Source organism: Salvelinus fontinalis, chromosome 36 (genome assembly GCF_029448725.1).
Source record: "Salvelinus fontinalis isolate EN_2023a chromosome 36, ASM2944872v1, whole genome shotgun sequence".
Classification (NCBI taxonomy): Eukaryota; Metazoa; Chordata; class Actinopteri; order Salmoniformes; family Salmonidae; genus Salvelinus; species Salvelinus fontinalis.
The window spans coordinates 15948351-15958469 of NC_074700.1; the positions used below are offsets into that span (position 1 = coordinate 15948351).

At 46.7% G+C, this 10119-nt stretch overlaps 1 protein-coding gene across 1 annotated transcript; it reads right to left on the bottom strand.

Moving 5' to 3' along the window:
* Positions 1-10119, bottom strand: LOC129835798 (rho guanine nucleotide exchange factor 15-like). Its single transcript, XM_055901577.1, has 15 exons — positions 9601-10119; positions 6902-7675; positions 6733-6788; positions 6426-6483; positions 5914-6209; positions 4867-5027; positions 4480-4632; positions 4070-4199; positions 3827-3901; positions 3280-3372; positions 2915-3069; positions 2583-2750; positions 1632-1717; positions 1322-1426; positions 1-1029 (listed from the first exon to the last, which is right to left on the bottom strand). The coding sequence occupies exons 1-15, from the start codon at positions 10028-10030 to the stop codon at positions 860-862; spliced, it is 2910 nt and encodes a 969-aa protein (XP_055757552.1). The 5' UTR covers positions 10031-10119; the 3' UTR covers positions 1-859.

The window sequence follows — 10119 nt, forward strand, 5'->3', positions numbered from 1 at the left end:
CACACACACACACACACACACACACACAAATACCACATCTGTAAAAAATAGGTGTACTTATTTCTGAGGGAAAATACTGTGCCGGTTCTCCTAGTCTGCCCGTACCTCAGGTATGTTGGTGTTAACTGGAGTATGTGACTAACTGTGTGTTTGTGAGTAATATAGGCTGTCAATGCATTCCTGTGATGACTACTGTAGGCTAATTATTGTCTGTTGGCAGTGTGTTACATAATGAAGACAATTTTAGCCACCAACCTGATGATATATGTTGTTTTGTATTGTCACATACACCAGTTCAGTGAAATGTGTTTTACAGGGTTAGCCATAGTAGTACGATGCTCAAGGGCACATTGAAAGACTTTGGCTCGGGTATTCGATCCAGTGACTTTTCGGTTGCTGTCCCATCACTCTAACCACTAGGCTACCTGCTGCCATGGTATACCTGACTCACATATTGTCGCAGGGGCTTTCCTTTGGCAGTGTGGGGTTAGGTGCAGGTTCATACACACACACTATCACACGCACACACACTCTCTCGCTCTCTCTCTCGCTCTCTCAACATTAGGCAAACTACATATAATTTCCTGGTTCTTAAAAGTTCCGTAAAAAAACACTATCCCATAACTTCACAAATTAATAATTTGAACAAAACAAAACATGCCGATCAAACAATTTGATAAGATCCAAAAGCTCCTTATGTCTCCAGCTAAGAGTTCTTCAGGGGAGCATGCATGGCAAGCACTGGTTCACTCTCCCCTATCCAGTTTAATATTCCAGCAACGTTCTAGTGACGTTATGTAAACGTTCGACTGACATTCTGCGGAGTCTCTATCAATGTTCTCCTGATGTTCCATCAACATTACGGGGTAGTCTTGGCCTTGGTGTTGGTGACAATGCTGGCGGCCTGAATGACCCGATAGCGTTCTCGAAGGTTCCGCCGCCGCACATGCTCGTTGGTGATCTCTACAGCGTTCTCCACAGGAAACCAACCCTTCTGTCCGTTGGAGAGACGGATCCCCTCGTACCAACCTAGAGCAAGGGGAGGAAGAGGTAGCGGGGAGATAGGATGTTTACATATAAATCATGCAAAAATAACCAACATCACAAATCAATAAACTGCTAATAGGTACAGGGTTGAATTAGAATTGTCGGGATAAAGACGTACAAAGAGGGGGGTTCGGGGAAAGATGAGAGTTTAATGTATTACTGTGTTATCATTTTATCAAGTTAAACATGATTTTTTTCTGGTTTGTAAAATAAAGCGCTACCCAGTACCCGGACTAACCACGGGTCGGGACATTCGTTTCCTGCCGGGTCTTACCCTCGTTGGTCTTGCGCACCACGTTGATGATCTCAGTGGCTTCTAGGTTGAGCTCATCAGCCTGCTGAGCAACATACTGCTCCACACACTGCACCTGAGGACAGTCTGAGGACAGAGACAAGACTAAATATCAACAATCCAAACAATTATAAACCACAAGTGCAAATAGCACAAAGTGTGTCCATGTAAGGTAAACTGAGGATAGATGTCGGTGTTGATGGCTGAATTTGGCAACGAGCCCAGTCACTACAAGCTGACTTACTGCAGCTAATTATAGGGTGTATGTCACCAAGCTAAACTAGTCGCTCACCCCAGTCCTCATAGACAACCTCCTCCTTGTCCCCATCAGGTTTCATGGGGTCAGGGAACGCTGCTATCCACCGGTGCAGGTCAGACCTGAGATGAATGGATGAGGGGAAAAGAAAGGCAAGAAGAGAGAAGGAGAGAGAATGGACATGTGAAACAGACCATAGACACACACACACAAATACCACATCTGTAAACAAAAATAGGCGTACTTATTTCTGAGGGAAAATACTGTGCCGGTTCTCCTAGTCTGCCCGTACCTCAGGTATGTTGGTGTTAACTGGAGTATGTAATTGACTGTGTGTTTGTGAGCATTATGGGCTGACAATGCATTCCTGTGATGACTACTGTAGGCTAATGATTGTCTGTTGGCAGTGTGTTACATAATGAAGACAATTTTAGCCACCAACCTGATGATATACTGTATGTTGTTTTTTATTGTCACACACCAGATAGGTTCAGTGAAATGTGTTTTACAGGGTTAGCCATAGTAGTACGATGCCCCCGGAGCAAATTAGGGTTAAGTGGCACGCTCAAGGGCACATTGAAAGACTTTCACCTTGTTAGCTCGGGTATTCGATCCAGTGACTTTTCAGTTACTGGCCCAATGCTCTAACCGCTAGGCTACCTGCTGCCATGGTATACCTGACTGACATATGCTCTTTCATTTCCTCTCGCGCTTTCTACCTCTTCTTCTGTCGCTTTCTGCCTCTCTTCAACATCTCTACGTAACCTCTCTCTGCCTTTCTGTACTGTTTCTCTCTCATTATGGGGTATTATGTGTAATATACGCACTATACACACGTACACATGGATTTATTTCTCTCACACACACACACACACACACACACACACACACACACACACACACACACACACACACACACACACACACACACACACACACACACACACACACACACACACACACACACACACTGTGTGTACTGCTCACTGTGAAGGGGCCTTCATCAGTCTCTCCATCATGCGTCCCTGGTGGTTCTCCAGTAGAGTCAGACAGAAGCAGTGTTCATAGCTAGGGTTGGAGACCTGGTCGTCTCCTATTGGCTGAACCTGGACCAGGGTGCGGTGGGCGTGGTCCAACACCACGAAACGCTCTGAACTACCAGGGATGAGAGGAGGAACCAAACACATTGTAGAGCCATCCTCTACTCTAGCACAACATTTGCTTATAAATGATTTGTGAAGCATTAGTGAGGGATAAAGGCCTTGGGAAGGTTTATAAAGGCTTCATAAAGCCTTATGAACACCATATGGGGGACTCACCCCTTCTTGGTGGCGATGATGAGCAGGTCGTTGAAGAGGAAGAGGTAGACGGGGGTGAACTTGTGACCCAGGTTGAAAAGGGTGTTCCCTTTGGCCATCTCCTGTAACTCCCCACGCTTCTCCAGGACACGGGTTTGGGAAATGATGGGGATGGCCTGATAGAGAGGGAGGGAGAGAGAGGTGGGGAGGATAGATGGAGAGAGAGAGAGAGAGAGGTGGAGAAAGAGAGAGAGAGAAGGGGGATAGATTGAGAGAGGGGGGGGGTAGAAAGAGAGAGAGAGAAATGTATAAGAATCAAGCGGAAAGGGATAGGTTTCTAGTGTATTTGGCTGGTGATTTAACTGACTGACTGATTCATTGATTACCTTGAGCTTGTCAAACTCCAGCGTCTTGGAGAGGTGGATCAGCTCTTCCACCTGTTTCATCTTTCCCACCTGGGTGTTGCACTCCTCTATGATCTGAGAGAGAGGGATAGAAAGAGGAAGACAGAAAGAGAAACTGTGTGAGAAAAAGAACAAGAGACTGAATGCAAGAGACCTCTTGGCAGCTCCTCCACTTTTCCTTTCACACAGATATGTGGAACAATCCACATAACCCTTCTCTCATTTCATGAAAGTCCATGTTCCTCTATTTCACAAGTGTATCAAGTTCTTCTCTTTTTCAAGAGGTCCCCCCTCTACTTGAATAACATTAGCTGGTACTCCAGTGACAGACAGCCTTTATCTCTCTCTCCTGTACTTGGTCATATTGTCTGCAGTGACACAATAGGATATCAATCCCACACTAAAGACCAGGGGACTGACGTCGTTGTTCCCTATTCCAGGCTGGTGTGGAACACTGCTTTAGAATGGAACAGTCAGAATGTCTGTGGACGGGCAGACGGATGGATGGAAAGAGGAAAGGTGCGGTTACCTTAGAAACAGAGTCCAAGGCGTTGGAGGCAGTCTGCTCTTCTTTCGTCCCTTCATTTGTTCTCTTCAGGATGTTCTGATAAACAACAACAACAACAACAACAACAACAGCAAGCCATGTTATACAAGACAAACAAAAAAAGTATAAAATCATAAGGTTTAACGCTTTTCCCTACGATCACACTCCCTTGTAGTCCACATCACAGCGGCACACAACAACTACAGTTACCATGATGCCCCTCACCTCGATGAGTATCTTGATGCGTGTGATTCGCTGGAAGGGCAGCAGCAGAAAGGACATGAATGGCAGCCTCTGACACTGAGGAGACTCCTGCAGACGGGTGATGACCGTGGCAAAGTCCACATTGGTTTTCCTGTGGGGACAAACACATCATTCAGGACCCCCTCCTCCTCTGGTTGAATCAATTGTCCGACCAAGAGGCCTCTGAGTAGGTTTGCAGAATTCTGGTAACGTTCCAAAAATTCCAAAGTTTTCCAAAAATTCCAGTTGGAAGATTCCTGGAATCAGGATGGAGTAAGCAGAAAATCCGGGAATCCTCCAACAGGGATTTCAGGAAAATCAGGGAATTTTGGGTGAAATTACCACCATTTTGAAACCCTACCTGTTAGACCCAGTAATGAAGCCAGTCTTACATGAGGGAGGTGTAAGTCTTATCCTGGTAGATTTGGTTGCGGATGTAGTCGATGTAGACCGGGAAGTTGTGCTCAGCATGGAAATGGATGATGTCACAGATGTCGGAGAACACCAGACTCTCTACCTTACGGTTCTCCAGGTCCATCAGAAAACTAATGGGGGGGAGAGTTAGAAAGGTCAAAGTTTATGGTTGATTTCCATTAAGGGGTTTAATAACACAACGAAACAGTGAGGGAGGAACATTGTTATTCATATTAAAGTTGGGCAACAACAAAACCCTCCACATGCTGCTGAGTCAAGTCATCACTCCTTCCTTACTCTGACTCCCCACTGTTTTAGCCAAGTACCACTCTCTAGCCATCCCTCCATTCCTCCCTCTCTCTCACCTCTCGCTGACCTCCAGGACTCGCAGGACATTGGAGAAGAGAGTCTTCCTGTCCCGGATGATCAGCACCTCCTCCAGCTCCCGGGATTCCAGGAAGTGTTCATTGAGAACGCGTAGGGAACGCACGTACGACGCTTCAGATGTCAACACCTCAAACATACTCTGAGGGGAGAGAGACAATGGTGAACTTCTAATTCATACAGTACAATCAACCTGTCACTGAAATATCCCAAAACATACAATATGGACTGATTACTATGGCCACATTTCTGTACTGAATTTACAATTGATGGTAACTGCAGACATTCAGTCCATTGAGGTGAAATTCAGTCAACTAAAATATCAATAATTCGCTTTACTTGATACCTGTATGGGTATCTGAGTATGGGTATCTGCATATGTGGAATGTGTCTGAAAGTGGGCAGGGCAAAATAAGTGGGTGGATCATCAGCAAATGGTGTAACTGATTGGTTAGATGGTTTTGATTGAGCTGTGTTGTTTTTCGTTTCTTAACGCATTTACATTGTTCAGTTCCTGATGCTTTTTCAGGATGGATGCTTTGTCTTTACGTAGCAGGTTACGAGAACTAACGTAGCAGGTTAGGATAATTCAAGTAGCAGGTTAATGTAACAGGTTAGGAGAATGAGGTTAAGGTTAGGAAAAGGGTTAGGGTTAGGCTTAGCTAAATTGCTCTCACAGTTGCAGCCATGCAAAACTGCCTTGAGTGGCAACAAATGCGGCAAATTAGTTGTTTGCTTTTTATATACCCACTTCTGTTGATACGCCTGTTAATGTTGGCACACCCATGTTCCGGCAGCCATGCCGTTAACCATGAAAAACTGACCCCTAAATTGAGTTTGCTTCTCTATTCTCATCCCCCACTCCTATTCTCCCCCCTCCTCTCCTATTCTCCCCCTCCTTTCCTATTCTCCCCATCTCCCCTCCTAACCCCCATCACCTCCTAACCCCCCCCCCCCCCCCCCCCCCTCCTCCTATTCTCCCCCCTCCCCTCCTATTTCCCCCTCGACTCCTATTCTCCCCCCCTCACCTCCTGGTACTTGCACTGTGCAGGGCTGAGGGTCTCCAGCACCCCACTTTTCCGTACTTCTGGTAGGTCCTGCCATAGGGTGCTCTGGCCGGGGGTGGGTAACGGAATAGTAGCACTGGGTGCCCCATTGCCATTGCCCACCGCCCCCACGCCGCCCGACCCCATGCCCACTCCACCCCGGCGTGCGGTCCAGTCCATGTGGTAGTCAGCGCTGGTCTTGCTGATGTTGCGGCACACCGTCTGGCGCCGGATCTCCTTGTGGATGACGGTAGCACGGTACGTCTGGTACAGAGGCACTGAGGGGTCAAAGGGCAAAGGTCAAACACTCTAAAAAGGATGAGGTTTAAATATGTGTGGTATTACTCTATGGGTGACCCTCAAACAATGATGATGGACCAAGAATGCTCTGTTCCTTTGGTCTAATGTTACACCTATAGTTCTGTAACCTGATTCATGCGTGACTGATATTTTGGGTGCTTTTTGGTTGTGTCAGGGGTGTCAGGTAACCATACCATCCAGCTGTCTGGACTCCCAGCCAACAAAGTATCCTCTCCTGAGGGGCACCGGGAAGAAGAAGAGCAGGGTGTTATATAACTGACTGAGCTGGACAATGAATGAGTGAGAAATAGGTCTGGTTCTAACACTTCAAACATGCTTCCTTCCGGTAATCACTGATAAGTGAAACCCTATCACCTACACCAATCCAACCCTCTCTGATCTGTGGTCACTTACAGGAAGCAAGGAAGATTTTCAACAGGGCCAAAACAAGACATTGGAGATGAGAGTACAACAGGTAATATGGAGGGATGAGTGAGCTTACCTGTCTTCTTCTGTGTCCTCCTCCTCTCCTTCAGCACTGCCATCCTCCTCTTCTTCTAGAGGGAGAAACAAAAGCATGAACAATATATTGTACCTTTTCTATTGTATGACCTCTCACTATAAAAGATGTCAGAAAACAGGTTTATTGCGTGTTTACTTTTATAGCGACCTTTTATAGCTTGCTTGATGGAATGGACGGAGATGCCTGTCTTGGGGGGCTGAGGTGGGGGGACGCTGTAGCCCGCCCGGTGGAGTACTATGGGACTGGCGGAAGGATTGTGGGGTGAGGGGCGCAGGGAGCGCCACTCCTCCGCGGTGGGCTGGGGCAAGGCGATACCCCCCCTGGGAATGGGCATGAGGTTGTGGCCGGGTGTTTTGGACTTGTCCTGGGCGAGAGGTACCCGAGGTGGAATAGCCACGGGGGCATCCTCAGTAGTCTGGGTTTGGGATATTCCCGAATCGGACTGGACCGAAGTGTTGTCCTCCGAGTTGCTGGAGGACAGTTTTGACCAATGGACAGGTTTCTGAACCTTGATAAGGGGAATGTCCAGTTCCTGACAGATCTTCCTAGGTGTTGGATCCACCATTAGTAGAGTAGTTTCATATATAGACTCCTCCTCCTCTACGGAAACTTTAAAATGGCTTGGGAAAGATTGGGTTTGTTTAGGGGGGATGGGGGGGTGTTTTATAGCCAAGGAGGTCCCCTCCCCTCCACCCTCTTCCTCCTCCGTTTCCGCCGCCAGCCTAATCTCCTCCTCCTTTTCATCTTCTTCCTCGTCCTCATCGATGGGCACCCATACCAGCTTCATGCCGGGCATGTGGATGTGGCAAACACAGCTGCATTCCCAGTCATAGCATGGGTTAAGGGGCGTGTCTGAACTGTGCTCCGCCTCTGCTTCCACTCCTCCAATCAGCTTTCGCTCTACCTCCTTTCCGCCAGGTGCTGATGGGAGAAGGAGGGACACATATCACTAACATAGCATTAACATAACATCACTTTTTACATCCGCTGCCACGTGTTTGCTTAGATATTTGCAGTAATGGGAAATTAGCAAAGCATCAGAATAATTGTTTTGATTTGTTTTGTTTGGCTTTATTGTTAAAAGGAACTAAGGATCACTTTCTCTGTTGACCCTTGAACCTTGGTAGACTTAAACCCTTTATGGCGTTCACTGATCACTGTGAATGTGTTGCTTCCTGGTTAGAATGTTCCTACATCTGAATTATATGAAAGCAGGGTCCTGTCTGGCTCAGCTGGTAGAGCATAGTACTTCCACCTCCAGGGTTGTGGGTTTGATTCCCAGGACCACCCATAGGTAAAATGTATGTATGCGTGCATGACTAAGTTGTGTTGTATAATAGTGTCTGCTAAATGGCATATATTATTACTTGGGAATGTGTGTGTTTTGGTGAACTATCTTTGAGGCGACCAGAAGTCCTCACAAGGATAGTAAAGCAAGGAAAAGTGGGACAAGTGGGAACATTTCGACGGTCCCCACAAGGAAAAAGTATATTTTAGGGGTTAGGTTTAGAGTTAGGGTTACAATTAGGGTTAGAGTTAGGTTTAGGCGTTTGGGGTTAAGGTTAGGGGTTAGGGAAAATAGGATTTTGAATGGGAATAAATTATTTGGTCCCCACAACGATAGAAAACCGATGTGTGTGTGTGTGGGTTTGTTTTCTTTGCCAAATTAACATCTGCAACATTCTTATTTTTATAATACACAGTTCTGCTTTGTCAGATAAACTTAGGGAAGTATTATCAAGTTGTTTAGCTTCATGAGCATTTAATACTAACAGGAAACAGCCAAAAATGTTAATCTATTTTGATGTTTGTTTGTTCTTTTCTGTAGTCAGAAATGCTATCAGCTCCTTATTTTCTTTCCCTCTGCAACAGTAGAAACAGTGACACCCTCTTCGAGGCTTTTAAGCAGTGCCGTCTTAGACAGGGAGCCTCTGGCCCTCTCCCTCTCTTTCATTTCCTCTCGCGCTCTCTCCTCTTCTTCTGTCGCTTTATGCCTCTTCGACATCTCTATGTAACCTCTCTCTTCCTCTCTGTACCGTCTCTCTCTCTCTCTCTCTCTCTCTATCTCTCTCTCTCTCTCTCTCTCTCTCTCTCTCTCTCTCTCTCTCTCTCTCTCTCTCTCACACACACACTCACACTCACACTCACACACACTCGCTTCTCGTCCCAGAGTGTGTTGGAGTACAGCCAGTCTGTTTCAGTAGACCTGTATTACCTATACAGAGCTGTGTTTACCTACTGTGTACGGGTGCTTCTGTCTGTTAGGGTAGTTAGATCACGTGTTCTAGCCACACCCGTTTGTCTCTAGGTTAGGTGAAAACAGATGTCACCCTCACGGCCTCAGAGACTAGGCAACACACATGAGCAGAGATTCCGCTCTCAAAGGAACATACCGCACATACTGCACTCGCATACGGTGACGTTTGCTGCATATGGTAAACGTCAAACTGACAGAGAAATGTGTAGAGGTACATGAAACCTGTCAATGATTGTTCCATTCAAATTCCAAACATGTTGTTTTGTTAACCTGCCACCCCAGGTCTAGCTTGTGGGGTTGGGCTGGGAATATTGTTAATGCTTTCGGATGATATGTTTTGAAAGTGATTATGTCATGTGTTACTGTGTTGCTTGACAATGCTTGATTAATGAACACCCATGGGATAGCTCATTTGTAAAAAATACAGTTCATTTTGTAGCTCTCTCTCCGTAATGCTTGCCTTGTAGAAATGTAGGCTACATTGGTAATGCTAACAAATTATCAGTCCTTACCATAACATATTTTTGTGAGAGGACTCATACAAATGAATATTGATTAATTCATTGATTGATATACTGACTGACTCTACCTGATCGACTGACTGTGATGCCATTTCCCTCCTCTCCTCCAGGGGTCTCTCTTTTGGCCTGCCGCAGGATCCGGCTCCTATTCATGGGCAGTGGAGGAGCCTGGTCTGGACCCTCAGACTGCTGGACGGAGGGCCGGGTTGGTTTGGGTTTGACTGTGGGGGCCCTCCTGGGCACCCGGGTACGGAGAGTTGGATTGGTGGTTAGTGTAGCATCTCCACTGGTGGTTGGTGTAGTCTCTGGGTGGCTGAACTTACTCACAATGCTGTTGACTTTCCCCCCTGAATTGTGGGCTGTGCTGCCCATCTCTCCGAGCTGGAAGGGGGTGGGGGGGGCTCCATTGGAGGAAGGGGGTTTTCTAGAGATCGGGGGCCGGGGTTTGGCTTCTGGTCTGGGGGGTAAGGGGGACGTGAAGTGTTCCGGGAAAGACATGTTGGGGGTTTGGACTGGTCTGTATTTTTGGGGGTATTCCAATCTGAGCCCTGACCTATCAGAGGTCAAGTCAAGGGGTCAGTTTGGGC

What these genes read in the sequence shown, in the direction of transcription:
- LOC129835798 (XM_055901577.1), bottom strand. Translation starts at nt 10,030, where the DNA reads ATGTCTTTCCCGGAACACTTCACGTCCCCCTTACCCCCCAGACCAGAA. An exon ending in AGGACACAGAAGAAGACAGG is followed by an intron (nt 6,484 to 6,732) that starts TAAGCTCACTCA and finishes CTGCTCTTCTTC; the next exon opens with TTCCCGGTGCCCCTCAGGAG. An exon ending in TGGAGTTTGACAAGCTCAAG is followed by an intron (nt 3,070 to 3,279) that starts GTAATCAATGAA and finishes CCTCTCTATCAG; the next exon opens with GCCATCCCCATCATTTCCCA.